The sequence below is a fragment of the Rhinatrema bivittatum genome, chromosome 7 (assembly GCF_901001135.1).
Source record: "Rhinatrema bivittatum chromosome 7, aRhiBiv1.1, whole genome shotgun sequence".
NCBI lineage: Eukaryota > Metazoa > Chordata > Amphibia > Gymnophiona > Rhinatrematidae > Rhinatrema > Rhinatrema bivittatum.
This window is the reverse complement of record NC_042621.1, coordinates 155,038,885-155,057,193: the sequence shown is the minus strand read 5'-3', so window position 1 is coordinate 155,057,193 and position 18,309 is coordinate 155,038,885. Positions and strand designations below refer to the sequence as shown.

The 18,309-nt window shown below is 45.2% G+C and overlaps 1 protein-coding gene across 1 annotated transcript in view; it reads right to left on the bottom strand.

Moving 5' to 3' along the window:
• LRIT1 (leucine rich repeat, Ig-like and transmembrane domains 1) overlaps positions 1-18,309 on the bottom strand; it is a 67,090-nt gene that overhangs the window by 23,323 nt on the left and 25,458 nt on the right. The window contains exons 2-3 of the mRNA XM_029610700.1: positions 9,950-10,416; positions 2,579-2,884 (exon numbers count right to left, since the gene is read on the bottom strand). Of these exons, the coding sequence (XP_029466560.1) occupies positions 2,579-2,884; positions 9,950-10,416 (773 nt within the window). The remainder of the gene's footprint in view (positions 1-2,578; positions 2,885-9,949; positions 10,417-18,309) is intronic.

Below are 18,309 nucleotides of genomic sequence, written 5' to 3'. Positions count from 1 at the left end.
GAAATGACAGGCACCAGGAAGTGGATCCCAACTTTAACCCAAGAAAACCTAAAAACCTAAAATCCCTTCCTCCCGAAGCGACTCGACATGTACCAACTTACTTTTTGTTGCTTTTTTCAGCCTTCTCTGCCATCCTCCAGAGGGGGCAGCCAGCGGCGAAAGCGGCTTCCAGCGGTCCCTGCGCAGGTCTCGGTTCTCCTGGCTCAGCCGCTCCAGCTGCACCTCCAGCTCCTCGATGCGCCACCGCTGCATCTCCAATAACTTCTGCTGGCTCTCGATGATGTTGTTCAGCTCCAGCAGGTACTCCACGGTGCGGTGAGGGCTCTCGGCTCCGAAGCGCATGACATCACGGTGCGAGCGAAACGAAGCGTACTTTCATTGGCCTGAGCGCCCAAATTGATGGGCGCTCAAGCCAATGAAAGCACATGAACGCGCGTGCGTGACGTCACTGCGTACGTCATGCACGCCCGTCAATGTGCTTTCATTGGCTTGAGCGCCCCTCAATTTGGGCGCTTAAGCCAATGAAAGTACGCTTCGCGTCGCTCGCGCCGTGACGTCATGCGCTTCACTGGCTCTAGCCATTGGAGCCGAGAGCCGCGCCATGGAGTACCTGATGGAGCTGAACAACATCATCGAGAGCCAGCAGAAGTTATTGGAGATGCAGCGGCGGCGCATCGAGGAGCTGGAGGTGCAGCTGGAGCGGCTGAGCCAGGAGAACAGGGACCTGCGCGGGGACCGCTGGAAGCCGCTTTCGCCGCTGGCTGCCCCCTCCAGAGGACGGCAGAGAAGGCTGAAAGGGCTGAAAAAGCAACAAAAAGTAAGTTGGTAACATGTCGAGTCGCTTCGGGAGGAGGGGATTTTAGGTTTTTAGGTTTCCTTTTGGGGAAAAGTTTGCCGTCTACCCTTACCCCTGCCTCTAACGCAGGGGTAGGGGTAGGCGGTAAATTAGCAGGTTGAACGCACGGCTAAACTGCAGATTAAAAAGGCGATAGTCGGGGCGCGTGTTACTGAATGGGGGGGAATAGCTAATCCGATCGTTTACATCTCATATACATGCCGCGGGCGGAAGGGGTTACTCGTTGATTTAAAGAGGCGGTAAGAATGGGTTAAAGGGGATAGTGAATCGCGGGTTAGGCTAACGCGGCCAAATTGTGAGTAAAAGGCGGGTTAGAAACAGGGTAACCGCAGCCGCACTTTACTGTATTGAACTGTCTGTTTGTGACACAATAATGAACTCTAAAATCAATTGAAACTGTGTGCCTGGGATTGAAGCTCTGTATATTTACTTCCTGTCCCTCTCCAGCTTTAGTCCTATCAGTGCTGGAGGTAACAAAGTAAGACAGGAAATAATGGCAGATAAAGATCACAATGGTCCATCCAGTCTGTTCAGCTGAGATTTGCCCACTTTGGGTAGATGTGCTTAGAAATTCCCATATACAATCGGACTGTCATTCTGTCAAAGTACCAGCAACTGCTACTTCCTCGCTCTGAATGTTTTCCTGCTATTTTTCTGTTAATTTATATTCCTCAATTACCCTAATCACATCCCTCTAGCTTCCCAGATCCGATTACCCTAAAACTGTACCTCCCAGCAGGCTTTGACCAAGAGTGATATCATAGCCTTTCTGGTTTCCCATAACTCTTCTAGAGCCTCCTCTAGTAGCTGATTGCTCAAAATTCAGAAAAGGCATGTATGCTTTTACTAAGATATATGCATGAGGCTTATACATATTTTAATGAGAATAATAAAGCATTTTGAAACCCAAAGCCTAGTTATCTCCAAATATCTATTATTGGCCTATTCAAAGCTATTTAGACACTTGGGCCTCAAATTTTCCAAAACAGGACAACATTTAAGATATTATGTGGCCTTACTGAATTGCTGTTCAACATTGCCTCCTTTCCATACTCAAATTGTATGAGTCTACCCTAAGTGACATAGGCAGGCTAAGTGGCTTACTTGAGGTCATGGAGAGGTCAATTTTCAAAGTGATTTCCATGGGTAAAAAGTGTTTTACCTGCATTAATCTGCTGTCTTAAAATTGCACTGCCTTAGAGCAGCTGAAAGTCTGTGCATTGTCCCACCATACTTGTACTTTTTAACTGCATTAGAAGGAGGCAGTCGTGAGGCCATGTTTAGGTCCAGGAAAGAAATGTACATATGTAGATCTTATTGTCAAATATCTGCATGCACTTTTCCAGATACAGCAGGTGTAAGTGACTGCGCCTACTTTGTACCTGCAGCAAGTTTCAAAGTTAAGTAAGCACATGTACTTTCATTTTGAGCGTCAGCAAAGCCCCGGGGTAGAAAGCACCTGTGGTGTTTATCCCAATGCAGACAGATTGAAAATCACCTCCATAATGTGTAGAAGAAAAGGGAATGGAACCATTATCCACAAGTTTTATATGCCTGTGATCATTAAAATAATACAGTACTTATGACATAGCAAAGCTCTGACATGAGGTATACTCATGAACCCCCATCCTGGAAAAGCAAGATCAGCAACAAAAAGTTCCATTAACACATTTAACGACTGCAAAAAGAACAGAAATAAGTAATATCCTTGCTCAAACTCACCTGTTCCATTAATATGAACTCCATTAGCCCTTCTCCAGCTGAGCTCAGGAATGGGTACCCCGGTGGTACCACACCGCAGTAACACTGTGCTGCCCAAGGTGGCATTCATGTTTGCCATAGACATATGAAGCTCTGGTCTTTGACACTTTCTCAGTTCTACATGGCTGAATAAGATTGCAGAGAGACTCTGTGGTGCAAAGCATTTCAGTCTTGGCTCTATAAACGTTATGGAAGGGGACTGGGCATTCAGGAAGTGCACCATATCATATAACCTACAGTCACACACCCAAGGGTTGTCCTGAAGACCTGCAAAGAGAAAGCATTGTCATCTGGTAGAAAATGGTCACTAATTTGACTTTTCCTTCGCAGACATGCTAGCTGGTCTGGTTATTGCAGGAAGTGGATACAAGTTCAAAGTCCTGCTGATATTTTCCTTACTAATGCATGATGAGGTCATTAATGGTGTGGCCTACTAGCCAATTGGGAAGCAGGATTTCCCCTTCTAAATTAATATTTAAGTGTACATGACTGTTTTTTGAATGCAAATATGACTATAGAAAAGCTTCTAACATTTTTATTTTACTTTGCAATTATTTTAACTTACACCTGCCAAGAGACAAATAGTTACTAATGAATCCTTTGAATTATAACAATTGCTCAAAAAGAACAATTTGAAGAGTACCTTACATTATGTATGAGGTATAAGTTATCAGTATGTAAGGATAGTGGACCCTTGTGCTGTGGCGTGGTTGACGCAGCCTAGCAGGCGAACCCACCAGGCCCACGCTGGCAGCTGGTGAACGTGTCCTGCACTGGGACTAGAGGGGAAGAAGGCCAGGATGAGGCAGGCTGGTTGAGTCAAGGAGCAGGAACACACAGCAACATGTACTGCAAGGCAGGAGACCCGTTGCCGAGGCAATGTTAGGTAGCGCGGCTGGGGCTTATATACCCAGCTGTGTGACATCATTAGTGCATGCCCACTCCTCCAATTCCCGCTGCAAGACCTATAAGTATGATGCACATGTGTGTCTGAGGGGGACCTGCTGAGGTGAGGCATGACCAGGGCTGGTACTAGTTTTTTTTTTGCTGCCCTGTGCGAAACATTACTGTGCTGCCCCCCCCCCCCCCCACCGATTAATTCAGTAACTGTACCAGGCCTATCAAATAAAGCCCAGCTCCGACCTGCAATCTATATTTTTAAAAACGTTCAAGCCCTCCTGCCCAGAACCCATGGATAAGGAAGTATATTAGGTACCCTAGACAAACCATACAGCCTTGCACACACACACGCCCCCACACACTCCCACACCCTTTACACACAATTAAATTATGCATTTATAACAAATTTTACATGAAAAAAAACATTCAAGAGTACAGTCTTCTGAGGCAAAAATATCACTTACAACGTGTGTATTATATTTACATGCACTCCTGTGGTGCCAACCTGAAAATCCTGCAAAAAACGACATTTGGATCTCCCACGGAATTAGACTTTTTGTAATGCATATTGGATGTGAGCTTGTCCCTCAGAGAGCTATGAACAAACAGGATTACCATTACAATATAGTAAACCTCCCATACCAAAACAACTCTAACAACCTTATCTATGAAAAGGAAACACTGCACATATTACAGGCCCTAGAACACTAATAAAAGCTCTTATTAGGAAACCAGGCTGCTATAGATCCCTTCACAGAAATTACATTCTAGCAAAATACCTCACCTCGGTCACATATGCAGAACACAGAAAGACCCTGACTAAATACAGAATAAAGAGCTCAGAAAGTATAAATAGAAACGTGATGCGAAGAACTGAATTGAAAGTCACAACAAGTCAGCAGAGCAACAACAGAAAAATAGAAACATTACTATTTTTTATAAAACATTAAATAAAATAAAAATATAAAACATTAATCATGTTGCGCTTGGAGGTGGACCCTTGTCCTGGGGCAGTGAAGAACGGCTCCCTGGTAGGGACCAGGAAGCACCTGCCCCCAGGGGGCGGTACACAGGAGGAGACAGAGGCTAGGATGAGCACCACTGGAAGCCCGCGGTCTCCCCGGGTGGACCCTGTAGGGACCCGGGCCTCTTGGACTTAGGTGGGCCTCGCAGGGTCTCCTGGAGAGGTAGTAGAGAGGCGTGCCCATGAGCAACAAGGGAGCACAGTCGGTCACTAGGCTGTAGGTCTGGAGAGGCAAGGATGGCCAGTACAGCATAGGCGATGACAAGGCAAGGGACAAAGCCAGAATCAGAAGACGTGGTCAATGGCAGCCGGGGTCAGAATCTGAGGATCAGTCCGAGGAGTAGTCAACGAAGCAGGGGTCAAGTTCCAGAGGTCAGATGAGGTCACAAGGCAGGCAAAGGTCAGGATCCAGGCAGCGAACAGAATGGTCAAGGAGCAGGCCGAGGTCAGTACCTGAGAGACAGTTCGAGGGTACTACCTGGGGAGACAGGACGGACAGATGCTGGAACAGAAGGAATCTGGACAAGGCTGGAACAGTAGGACGCTGGAACTGTAGGATGCCGGAACAAGACTGGAACAAGACTGTGAACGTGGAGGCAAACTAGTACACTTACAGTGCCGACCCGATTGCCAAGGCAAGGAAGTGCAGGTAGGGACTTCCTTATATCGTGTGTTCAATCAGGGCGAGCTGCGGAGCTAGGACCTGCCCATGGCCCTACAAGAGGCCGGGTGGTCCGTGCGCGGGTAGGGGCATGGCCAGGGGCGGATTGGCCTATCGGGGGATCGGGCTTCCCCTGGTGGGCCGGTCTAGCTGGTCACGTGGTCTCGACCGCATGGCTCTTCCTCAGCCCAGCCTCAGCGCCTCCCAGCCAGCCCCCACTGGAGACCAAGCCAGCGGGGGCCAAAGAAATAAAAATCGAGGCCGGCAGAGGCCGAAGAAAAGAAGATCAGCCAGCCCCCGTGGGAGACCAAGTCAGCGGGGGCTGAAGAAATGAAGATGGGAGCCTCCCAGCCAGCTCCCGCCGGAGACCAAGCCGGCAGGGGCCGAATAAATTAAAATCAAGGCCAGCGGCGGCGGCGGCGGAGGCCGAAGAAAAGAAGAAGGGCACCTCCTAGCCAGCCTCAAGCGGAGACCAAACTGGGGGGCCAAAGAAATTAAAATCGAGGCCGGCGGGGGCCGAAGAAATTAAAATCAAGGCCCCCGCTGAACAGCTGGTCTCTGGCTGCTGTTAGCAGCACCGGTGTTCACTTCTTCGGCTCCCGCCAGCCTCGATTTTAATTACTTCGGCCCCCGCCAGAGACCAAGCCAGGGAGCCATAGAAATTAAAATTGAGGCCGGCGGGGGCCGAAGAAGTGAACACCGGTGCTGCTAATTGCCGCCGGAGACCAGCTGTTCAGCTGGGGGCCTTAGATCGGAAGGGTGCTTCTGTGTGTATGTGAGAAAGGAACGGTGCTTCTGTGTGTGTGTGTGTGTATGTGTGAATGTGAGAAAGGAACGGTGCTTCTGTGTGTGTGTGTGTGTATGTGTGAATGTGAGAAAGGAACGGTGCTTCTGTGTGTGTGTGTGTGTATGTGTGAATGTGAGAAAGGAACGGTGCTTCTGTGTGTGTGCGTGTGTGTGTGTATGTGTGAATGTGAGAAAGGAATGGTGCTTCTGTGTGTGTGCTATGTATGTGAGGAAGGAATCTGCCAGTTTAAAAAAAAAATGAAATGTGATAATACATATACCTCAACTTTTGTGCTGGTAGCGCAACTTTTGAAAAGTTGGATGAAAGATGAAATTACTGAATTTTAAGCATCCCTCTTCTGGAAAATAAAATTTAGCAAAGTGGGTGGAGACAAATACTAAAGCAAAAAAAAATTAAAATATTTAAAATGTTCATCTCAGCAAAATCACAAATTTAAGATACTGATGCCAGGTGGGGTTTGTTTGTGGGTTTGTTTGTTTTTTAAGTATAATTTAAGCATGAAGACTAGAATAGTTCCAGTCTGAAACGGTTTTGCTATTTTTTTTTTAAGCCTTTAGAAAATGTATATTTTTAAATGACTAAGACTGGAATCTTCCCATTTAAAAGGGAAGTTGACTAAGGATGTCTTTCGGTTCCATATCTCCTACATGAATAATCATATGACTGATAGTTTGAAGAAAGACACTTGCTTTATTGCCTGAAAGTGAAAAACAAGAGAAGCTGTACAGTGTGGATAAGTACCCGTTTTCTCTGATTTCAATTGGGAAGTTCCCTTTAATTATTGTGGTAACTTTTTAAAGAAAACTTTAAAAAACTAAGAAAAATTAATCTTATGGACAATTATTATTAAAGTAACAGAGACCCCTATGAGAAACGAGTTGTCCATATAAATTGTCTACTCGTGATTAGAGGGTCTTACATAAGTTGTTTTGGCGTTCTATATGCTATATTAACTTAGGACCAGTACATTGTTTGTTGTTTGGGTTGTAAGTGAGATAGAACATGTGTGTGATTGAGAGCTTGTGTGCTAGTGAAATAGAGAGAGCATGTGTGTGATTGAAATCCTGTGTGTAAGAGGGATCGAGAGCATTGTGTGATTGAGAGAGGTGACATGTGTATGTGTGAGACTGATCAGGGAGATGACAGGTATATGTGTGCTTGCGTGTGTGTGTGTGTGTGGGTATGTGAGAGAGAGAAAGAGAAAGAGAGAGAGACTGGTCGGGGAGATGATTGGTGTGTGAGAGAGAAACTGGTCTTGAGGGTGTGACTGGTGTGTGTATGTGAGAGAGAGAAGAGACTGGTTGTGGTCCCTAAGGAAGAGGACCGTGAGGACAGCTTCAGCAGCTACTGCTGCTTCTGGTGTGGCCTGCAAGGGAAAGGAGTAGGTGAACTGCTGGAGAGGGTAAGTAAAGATGGCTTTTTAAGTTCATTTTTCTTGATTGACTACCATTTTAATTATTGGGTAGTATGTGATGTGTGTGCTGTTTTGAAATATTTTATTGGTGTTTGGTAAAGGTTTCAAAATTTGCTTCAGTCTTTAATTATTGGATATTCTATTCATCAGCTGTTTTGAAATTATTTTATTAGTATGATTTTATAATTATGATTCATGATTTATATATCTTGATTTTACTGATTGTTTCATGAGGAATGATAACATTTTTGTTTTCCCATTGTTGCACTGTATAGAGTCTGGCGTGATACGTTTTACAGTTCAGTTTTTATCTGCACATTTCTATTTATACTTTATGTGGCTTTATTCTGTATTTGGTAAGAGTTTGTGTTCTGCATGCAAAGACTGAGTTGAAGCATTCTTTTAGCATGTGGTTTCTCTGTAGGGATCTGTAGTAGCTTGGCCTGATCTGTTTTCCTGATAGGAGGTGTATTGATATTTTAGATTCTGGTGTAATATTTGTGGCATTCTTTTTCACAGATGGGGTTGTTATTCTTTGAGTTTTGGCAAATAGTACTGTGTTGATATGGGAGGACCATGCCGAAGTATAGGGGTGTGTACATATATTAAGGATTTTAAAACCTGCTCTCCATACCTGGGATCTGATTTCCAGTCACCCTGGAACTGGCTTGGATTAGGGGAGGTAGGGTTACACAAATTTTATCTTCTCTCTCACACACACATGCCCAATAAAACATTCATTCTCTCACACACTCCCTCTCTCTAACATGAGCAGGCTGCTGCTCCCTCACCCTCACCGATACTTTATGTGTGTGTGTGTGTGACTGTGAGAGCCTACGAGTGACACAGACACATTCAAGGCACTCATGTTCTCACACAGATACACACAGAAGTTCTTACACAAACACACACAGAAACTCTCTCGCAGACACACACATAGATTTTCTAAAAGTGTGCCGGATTTTATAAAATCCAGGGTTGGTGCGCGCAAGGGGGTGCACATTTGTGCAACTTGCGTGCGCCGAGCCCTGCACGCGCTGCCCGATTTCGGAGCGCGCTGCACGATTTCGAAGCGGCCTCGGAGGGAATGAAGATTTATGGTGAGGCACTGATGATTCCACTTAACCAAAAGTAAAATGCTCAGAAAATGACTTAGAATGGTTATTAGATGTTACAACTGTTATTTGCTTTATGCACCTAACCACTCAAAGGTTGATAGCTATATTAGAATGTGATGTGTAGTTAGTACAAGTGATTTAGCCTTCATCAATATGAAGTGCTTTTATTTACTTTTTTTGGACCTGTACATGCTGAATGAAGTAATATTAAGTTAAATATCTGGGAAATATACTATTAGAAAAGATGCTAAGTAAGTTGTTGCTGCTATTTAAATGTGAAATAAGTCAGAGGTATAGTACATCCTAAGATGCTTTGTTATCCATTCCAACATAAAGTGCATTATACCACCTGATTATATATCCCCCGGACTCTATACTCTGAAACGTGTCATGCTTTGCACCTCACATAACCCATAACACTCAGCAGTGCATGTTTCACAGTAGCAATCATAACAGAGAAATCAACCTCTGTTATATTAAGTGTGAAATACACAGATCTCTAAGGTGATGACTTCTCAAGAAAAAAGGAGGAAAGGCAAACAATCATTTTCAAAATAGCTACAGACAAGCAGAGTCTTGCACCACACTTTCTCAAATAGTGCTGCGCCAGGCATGGTGCCTGATGGTACAATACTGTTTGTAATCGAGCATTTGGTAAAGGATAAATAAATAAGCCACTATATGTAACTGTCAAAAACAAAAACTACAGTACTACATAGCTATTAAATAATTGCAAAGAACAGAGCAATATGTAAACTCATACATTCATACATTCTAATATGTAAATTCATACATATTAGAAAAAAGCAATGCTTCTGCAGAGTAAGAATATTGGTTATAGCTGGGGAACATCACCTATAAACTCTGGGATAGTGCCTAATGCTTCTAAAGCATTCTGAATTAAAATGTGCTCTACAAAGCTGCAGTTTAAGCCAGATGGATCTTTTTATAGATAGATGTACACACACTTCTAGTGTTAGAAATAATTATTAATGGGAATCAGGTTCAGTACTGAAAAACATTGTTCCTCCTAAGTCTGAACCTAAAAATAAAAGTCCTGTTACCAATATTGGTCTATGTTATATAAAGCACTAGATCTTTCAATGCAAAAAGGACCTCAAATCTATTACAAGATGAATAATGTATGGTGTGGAAACAGCGCATATGAAAATGTTTTAACAATGACAGGGAATAACTGTGGATAATTCACAAACATTACCTCAGTGCCTCAATATATATTCAGAAAGAAATTTGTGTATTATGCTAGTTCTTGCCATGAAAAGTAGGACAGTGCTTAATGAGCATGCATACAGTTAGCTGTTAATTATGTCATATTATTATTATTATTATTATTATTATTATTATTAATAAGAGTTTCCACATGTTAGCAAATCTAATACTGCTTACCTAAAATGAGCCTGGAATAGTCGCCTGAGATGTAAGGATCTGCCTGGAAATTCAGCCAAGTTGTAATTAGCTCATTTGGAAGAGTAATTAGTTTATTGCTGGAAAGATCCAAATACGTGATGCTCTTCAGATACTGAGCAGCTTCTTTTGGGATCAAGCTGAGTTTATTGTTACACAAGTCCAGCAATCTTAATTGGGGCATAGCAGCAAGAGCTTCCCATGGGAATGAAGAAAGGTCATTTCCATCCAGTCGGAGTTCCTGTAAGTTGATCAGGCCCTTGAAGGTGAGAAGACTGAGGCTGATTATAGAGTTATAGGGCATCCAGAGGAATTCAAGTTTAGAAAGAAGGCAGAAAGCTTCGCCAGGGACCCTCCTGATAGCGGTTTTCTCTATTCGAAGTTTAAATGTCTCTTTTGGAATATTGGCTGGCATTAAGGTCATTTCTGGGTCATTACAAAGTACAACTCTGTTTAGAAAAAGAAAACATGGTAGGCTATTTTAATTGTGCAAATTGAAATTACATTATAGCTTGATGACTATTTTGAAAATACTCTGTAAAGTCTAGAGGTGCAAATTTGAGTTAATTCATAGTCACTCACTATGTGAACTTAAGTAAGTCACTTACCCTTCTTGTTATATAAATAGAAATAAGTGTCAAACAATTCGTAGTTTTTAGTAGAGGTCTACAAAATCATGAGTGGAGTGGAACAGATCTGGAAACTTCATAACTACTTTGACAAAGACAACCTTGTTACCTTGATCCATGCACTAATAACCATCAGCATAGACTACTGTATATCCTTTTTTCCAAAGCACCTCAGAATATGATCTCAAATGCCTCCAATTCTTACAAAAAAGTACAGCTGCAAGAATTCTGGTAGAGGCCAAAGCAACTGACCAATTAACACCAATTTTGAAACAGTTGCTCTGACTCCCTGTCGAATTCCAAATGCAATTCAAAACTCTGTGCTTTGTCCAAAAATGTGTAAACAACTCTGCCCTGGACTATCTCACCCAATTTCCACTATCCTATATCCACTCAAGAGAACTTTGCTCCTTCCAAATGCCTCTCCTCTTCTCCCTCATCCATCCCGCAGCTTCTGCAAGACTAACTTGCACCAGACTCCATGCATTCTGCTGCGTTGCCCCAAAACTTTAGAATAAGATGTCAGTTTCCCTCCAACTTGAAAGTTCTTACCTTACCATCAGAAAAAAAGGCAAATGTTGGATATACAAGCAAAGCTTTCTTTCCTTAGCCTTCCTAAACTCAACTCAAAGACTGTGACAACAGCATCCAGACAGCAATGTAGACTTCCTCTTATCCCTTGACTACTGAAACTGTTACGCCTGTCAGTCACAGATGGCTGCAACTTCACATGCTCACCTCTTTTTTCCCCACTCCATCAGGTCTGGGAAGAATGGCAGTCTCTTCCAGTCCACGCCAACCTCTGCAGCATTCCCAGGACAGCGTGGGCGCTGCCGACCACCATCTTGGACCCGAAGTTACCTAGATGCGTGCGCGCAAGGGCATCATTTGAACACGTCATGGCGGAAACCTCGGGGGCATCCCCGCCCGATGATGTCAACTACCAGTGTATTTAATCTGACCTGCCCTTGCCTTCCTCAAGTTAGCAAGGAGTTCCATCTTGCTATATTCTCCACTTTCAAGGACTTCCTGTTCCTGACTCGGTCTTCACATACGGACGCCCTGAGTACCCACTCCTTGGAGGCTCCCCTGCGTTCCCAGCTATCAGCTCCTCGGAGGGCCTTCCTGCCTGACTGCTACTGGACCTGCTTCTCAGGTCTTTATCTCTCTCCAGAACCACCTACTGTGAGTACTTCTACTGACTTCTACTATACAGACTGCATTGTGGATTCCACGTCGCGTACCCCAATCCTCGGGCCACTACCACCTCTCTTCTGTGGAAGTCATTCACTGTCCTACTCTACAGAATACCTACACACCATCTATAGGAGCCACTTCCGGGTTCCGGCATTGCAACCAGTTCTTCAACATCTACTGTACAGACATTCTCGGCATACCCCGCTCCTTGGGCCACTACCGGATCTGTATTCCTGAAGCTGCCTACGCTCATCAGAGGGGATCCTCGGCGTAACCCGCTCCGCGGGCCACTACCAGATCTTCTTAGCTGTGTCTCACTCTGGGTAAATTCCATTGCCCAGGACTGTATGAATATATTTCCATTTCTGTGGAGACCACTTCTTCCCTCCTATTTAATAAAGTCTTCATTCCTAGCTGTATCCCACGTCACTGAGACTGTGCCTGCTGACGGTGAGGCTCACAGGGCTCCTCCCTGTGAGCGGAAACATTGCTCATCTCAGCTCAGGGGTTCACATCCTTCCTTAAACATAACAGGAACTCATTCATTTAACTGTATCCTCTACCCCCAGATCTCCTTTCTTTAACCCCTGCACCAAGGGTATACCTTTACCAAAGCATGCATCCTAGGCTTCTTCCATTGCCTTGCTCCCTAATGAATCTAGTAGTCACTTCTACTATGACACCCTGTTACTCCTTTATTTGATCACCTCATCCCCCCTTCAGTCTTCTTTCTCTCAGTATAACCTCTATGAAATTCCCTTTGATGCTTAGTATTTACCAATGAAAAAGAATGTTATTATAAATTGATTGTAATCCACTATAAGACCAGTTTGGTTTAAGCAGAAAACCAAAAGGGCCATATTCAAACACTATTTAACTGAATAACATAATACTTAGCCATCTAAATGACTTACCTAGTTATATTAAGCCCATATCTGGCTTCATGGAAGCTAACAGGTTATACCTAACCTAACTAGCAGTGTATTTTCAGCAGTGAGGTAATGCTGAATATACCCAGCTATCTTAAACTTAGCAGGTTAGGTATAACCAGCTAACTTTAGGACAGCCCTATGGCCCATCCAGAGTTAGCTGCATAAGTTAACCAGCTGGTTTAGCTCTTCCCTAGAAAGCCTCCCACCTCTTAGAATACTTCTGACTTATCTGGCTAAATTCTAGCCAGGTAACTAGAATTTAGGTAGTTATTTAGTTTGTTACTATTTTAGGTTATTTGTATGATTAGTGAATTTATTAATTCTATAGTACATCTTTCTCCCACAATACACTAATAACCTCAATATCAAATTATTCCTTTTTTATTATGCTGTCCCTGAGTCCACAATATAAACACATGTGATGGGATCCTTGCCCATCATTAATATTTTTCCACAAGAAAGTATGTTTCTAAGCCAGGGGCAGGAATGTTGGGTTTTGAAATTTCTACATTGTTTAAACCAGTGATGGTGAACTCCAGTCCTTGAGGGCCACAAATGGGTCAGGTTTTCAGGATATCCACAATGAATATGCTGTTGTGTTTGTGGCATTGTGGACCCTTGGTCGCTGTGGAGATAACTCCACCCATGGGCAAGAGCCCCGTGGGGAACCACTGCGATAGGCTGAACTCAGATAGCAGACACAGTATGGATAGAGGCTTTATTGTACTGCTGTAGATAGATGATGTAGGCAGGAAGGTAAGGCACTGATCCACAAAGTGCCAATACATTCAACAGGCTTGGATGTATAATCTCACCCAGATGTTCACGATAGGCGGGAGCCCACAGTGCGGGTAACACCACGACTGGTGGGTGGAGTTGGAGCACCAGATCGTAGAGGTACTCACAGGAATGAAGGCTTCTTCCTGATGATGGAATGGTGGGACCGAAGGTCCGTGGTGCAGGATACATAGGCTGGTAGGCCCTCGAAGAGCGAGTACCTGATAGTCCGATATACTGAAATGTAGAAGATAGAGAAAGGCCCCCGAGGAACGGCTGTCTTAGTTAGTGAGGCCCCGAAGGGTAGTTGGAAGTGAGAGACCCCTGAGGAGCGAGTGTCTAGAGTTTCTACAGGAGCAAGGCCCTTGGAGTGAAAGTGGCGTCTAAGCGAGCAGCTTAGAGCAGTCAGAGAAGCTAAACCGAAGTCCTTGCTAACTCAAGGTGGTAGCGGAAGCGGAGGCTTTATATACCCGGAGGTACTGACATCATGCGGTGGAGCCGCCCCCGAGGTTCCAGCCATGACGTGTATTTGAGTGTAGGAGATGTGTGCACTCGCGCCTTAGGAGGCCACAGGAGTGAGCATGGCGGACTGGGACGCCCATGCTAGTTTGGAAACGCCGAGACCCTCAGCACTGGAGGCAGCCATCTTGCCCAAGGAGAATGTAAGAGGAGAAAAAGAGGTAAGGCAGAGCGGTCACAGCTATCTGCGACCGACGGACACAACAGTAACCCCCTTCAAAGGGCCCCCCTCCAAGACCTCTTTCAGGTGGTCTGGGCTTGCGAGAGTGTGCCAGGTGGAATTGAAGTACCATCTCTTTATCTGTAATATTGGCCAGCGGTTCCCAGAAGTTTTCCTCTGGGCCATAGTTCTCCCATGAGATGGGATACTCCCATGTCTTGCCTCTTTTACGTACATCATGTTTTGAAAGACTGCAGGTGCGTTACTTAAACCGAAGGGCATGATAAAGTATTCAAAGTGTCCATCACAGGTGTTAAAATCAGTCTTCCATTTGTCTCCTTCTCGAATATGCACCAAGTTGTAAGCTCCTTTTAAGTCTATTTTGGTTCCTTGGAGCGTATCGAACAGTTCAGATATTAAGGGCAGGGGGTTCCTGTCCTTGATGGTAATCTCATTCAGACCCCTGTAGTCGATGCAGGGGCGTAAGGTGCCATCCTTTTTCCCTATGAAAAAGCAGCCTGCACCAGCAGGAGATTTGGAAGGTCTGATAAATCCCTTTTGTAGATTTTCTTTGATGTAGATAGACATAGCTTTAGTCTCAGCTACTGAAAGAGGGTAGATTCTTCCTTTGGTAGGTTCTTAATTTGGCTTCAGATTTATGGCACAGTCAAACTCTCTGTGTGGCAGAAGAACATCAGCTGCTTGCTTTGAGAAAACATTATGGAAGAAGGCGTATTGTGGAGGTAAGCCAGGTAATGATGGGGTAGTGAGCATGCAGATGAGCGGTGAAACTTCCGCAAGACACTGACCATGACAGTCTGGTCCCCACCAACACAGTTCCAAGGTAGCCCAATTAAATTGTGACATATGGTCTTGAAGCCACGGCAGCCCCAATACCACCGGATGCATGGCTTTTTCCAATACTAGAAAAGAAATAGATTCTGAGTGTAGAGCTCCAGTGCGCAAGCCAATGGCTTGAGTAGTTAATGAAATTTCCCCAGGAAGTGGTTCTCCATGCATAGATGACAATAGCAGAGGCTTAGCTATTTGAGTGGTAGGAATCCGTAGATGTTCAACCAAGCACTTCAGAATAAAATTACCTCCGGCACCGGAGTCAATGAGAGCGAAAGTCTGAAATTCAAGACCTCCGCAAAGCAGGGATACTGGTAATGATAATGGAGGAGTAGGAGAGGTGAGGCCCAGATGACGTCCTCCTGCAGATCCCAGGCCCATCAGTTTCCCAGACAAATGGGACAGGTTTGGACTGCGTGACCCAATTGGCCACAGTACATGCACAACCCCATGCACTTGCGATAATGTCTCTCCTTGGAGGTCAAATGGCTTCAGTCTAGTTGCATAGGCTCTTCCTCCTCTAGTGGTGCAGACGGTAAGCTGGAAGCAATAGGCATAGGTTTAGGATGGTTAGCCCCCACCGTAGACTTTTGTGGACTCTTAGCCTCCTGAGTACGATCGCGGATTCGGCAGTCAATTCTCCCCGCCAGTTCCATCAGAGACTCAAGGGTATCAGGAAAATCACGAGCCACCAATTTGTCCTTTACGCGAGAATTGAGACTCTCCATGAATATGGCACGTAAGCATCCAGTGTCCCAATGTAGTTCAGATGCTAGAGTCTTAAATTCAATAGCAAAGTCTGTAAGTGGCTTGTTACCTTGCTGAAGGTTGAGCAAGGCAGATCCAGTGATGGTCTGGTGATCCGGGTCATCAAACACACACTTAAAAAGTTTTAGAAATCCTGGTAGGTCATTCAGGATAGGATCTTCACATTCCCATAATGGTGAAGCCCAGGCCAGGGCTCATCCTTCTAGAAATGACAGGATGTAGGTGGTCTTTGAAGCTTCAGTGGGAAAGAGGGTAGGCTGTAATGAAAAATGCATGCTGCATTGATTAACAAACCCTCTGCACATCTTGGCTTCACCCGTAAAGTGGGTAGATGAGGATAAAGGTACAGTGGTCTTAAGGGTTACAACTGGTGACAGCAATTCCTTCACAGGAGGAGCTGAAGAGTTCAGTTGAGTGTGTAACTGATTGAAGGCAGTAGCTAGGCTCTCCAAAGACTTTTGTTATTCCGTGATCCACTGGGCTAGGCCAGGGATGGCCTGCAGGGCTGCGAGCTGAGCCGAGTCCATGGAATTAGCAATCTGTTAAGTTTGTGTCATTGTGGACCCTTGGTCACTGTGGAGATGACTCCGCCCATGGGGAGGAGCCCCGTGGGGAACGACTCCAATAGGCTGAACTCAGATAGTAGACACAGTATGGATAGAGGCTTTATTGTACTGCTGTTATAGAGATGTGAATCGGAACCAGAATCGGTTCCGATTCCGGGTTCGGGGACTATCGGGACATTTTTTGCGTGTGGTCCGATTGTTTTTTTTTTTTTATTGGCTGCGCCTGAGCCGATAAACAAAAAACCCACCCCGACCCTTTAAAACACATCCTTTAGCTTCCCCCACCCCCCAAAAAACTTTTTAAATGTACCTGGTGGTCCAGTGGGGGTCCTGGGAGCGATCTCCCGCTCTCGGGCCATCGGCTGCCACTAATCAAAATGGTGCCAATGGCCCTTTGCCCTTACCATGTGACAGGGGCTATCGGTGCCATTGGCCGGCCCCTGTCACATGGTAGGAGCAATGGAAGGCCTGTGCCACATCCCTACTGCTGTAGATAGATGATGTAGGCAGGAAGGTAAGACACTGATCCATGAAATGCCAATACGTTCAACAGGCTCGGATGTATAATCTCACCCAGATGTTCATGATAGGCAGGAGCCCGCAGTGCGGGTAATGCCGTGGCTGGTGGGTGGAGTTGGAGCACCAGATCGTAGAGGTACTCACAGGAATGAAGGCTTCTTCCTGATGATGGAATGGTGGTACCGAAGGTCCATGGTGCAGGATACATAGACTGGTAGGCCCTTGAGGAGCAAGTACCTGATAGTCCGATATCCTGAAATGTAGAAGAGAGAGAAAGACCCCCGAGGAGCGGTTGTCTTAGTTAGTGAGGCCCCGAAGGGTAGTTGGAAGCGAGAGACCCCCGAGGAGCAGGTGTCTAAAGCTTCTACAGGAGCAAGACCCTTGGAGTGAAAACGGCGTCTAAGTGAGCAGTTTAGAGCAGTCAGAGTAGCTAAAATGAAGTCCTTGCTAACTCAAGGTGGTAGCAGAAGCAGAGGCTTGATATACCCAGAGGTACTGACGTCATGCGTGGAGCCGCCCCCGAGGTTCCCGCCATGATGTGTATTTGAGCGTAGGAGATATGTGCGCTCACGCCCTAGGAGGCCACGGAAGTGAGCATGGCGGACTGGGATGCCCATGCTAGTTTGGAAACGCCGAGACCCTTGGCACTCGGCACCGGAGGCAGCCATCTTGCCCAAGGAGAATGAAAGAGGAGAAAAAGAGGTAAGGCAGAGCGGTCACAGCCTTCTGCGACCGACGGACGCAACATATGCATGAGATAGATTTGCATATAATGGAGGCAGTGCATGCAAATCTTTCTCATGCATATTCAATGTAGATATCCTGAAAACCTGGCCTGTATGTGGCTCTCGAGGACTGGAGTTTGCCATCGCTGGCTTAAACCCCATTTTTTGGGGAAGAAGCAACTTGGGGTTTATAGACCCTGGGAGCCTGCTCAAACTTGAGTGGGCTAGATAGATTGGAGAGCTGGAGATTCCCCCTGGATCTCAAGCAAAATAGTGTTGGAGGATAACGAGCGTGGAGAGGGGACTCAACCTGTGTCTAAACTAAGGAGAGCTGTATTTTGGAGATTCATCCAGAGGCTGTACCAGAAGAGAAATGTTTTTGACCTTTTTTTGGAGATTTTTGTATTGGACCTTGGTCTGAAGGGAAGGGTTACCCCCTGCCTCCCTGAGGATTGGGGTTGGAGTTTTGTTTGCCCAAGCATCTGCTTGGGCAAACAAATCTTTCTAAGGAAAGAGAAGCAAGAGAATAAATTGTTGAAGGTTTGGACTTCTAAGAGGTTTGGTGTTTAACCCCTGTTGGATAGGGTTTTGGGTTGGGTTTTTTTTTTCAGAACTTGGGGATTAATTCTTGCACTACAGTTTGGTGGATGTTGGAGTTACACTCTAGTTATCCCGCCCTCACTGGTATGGATATCTTT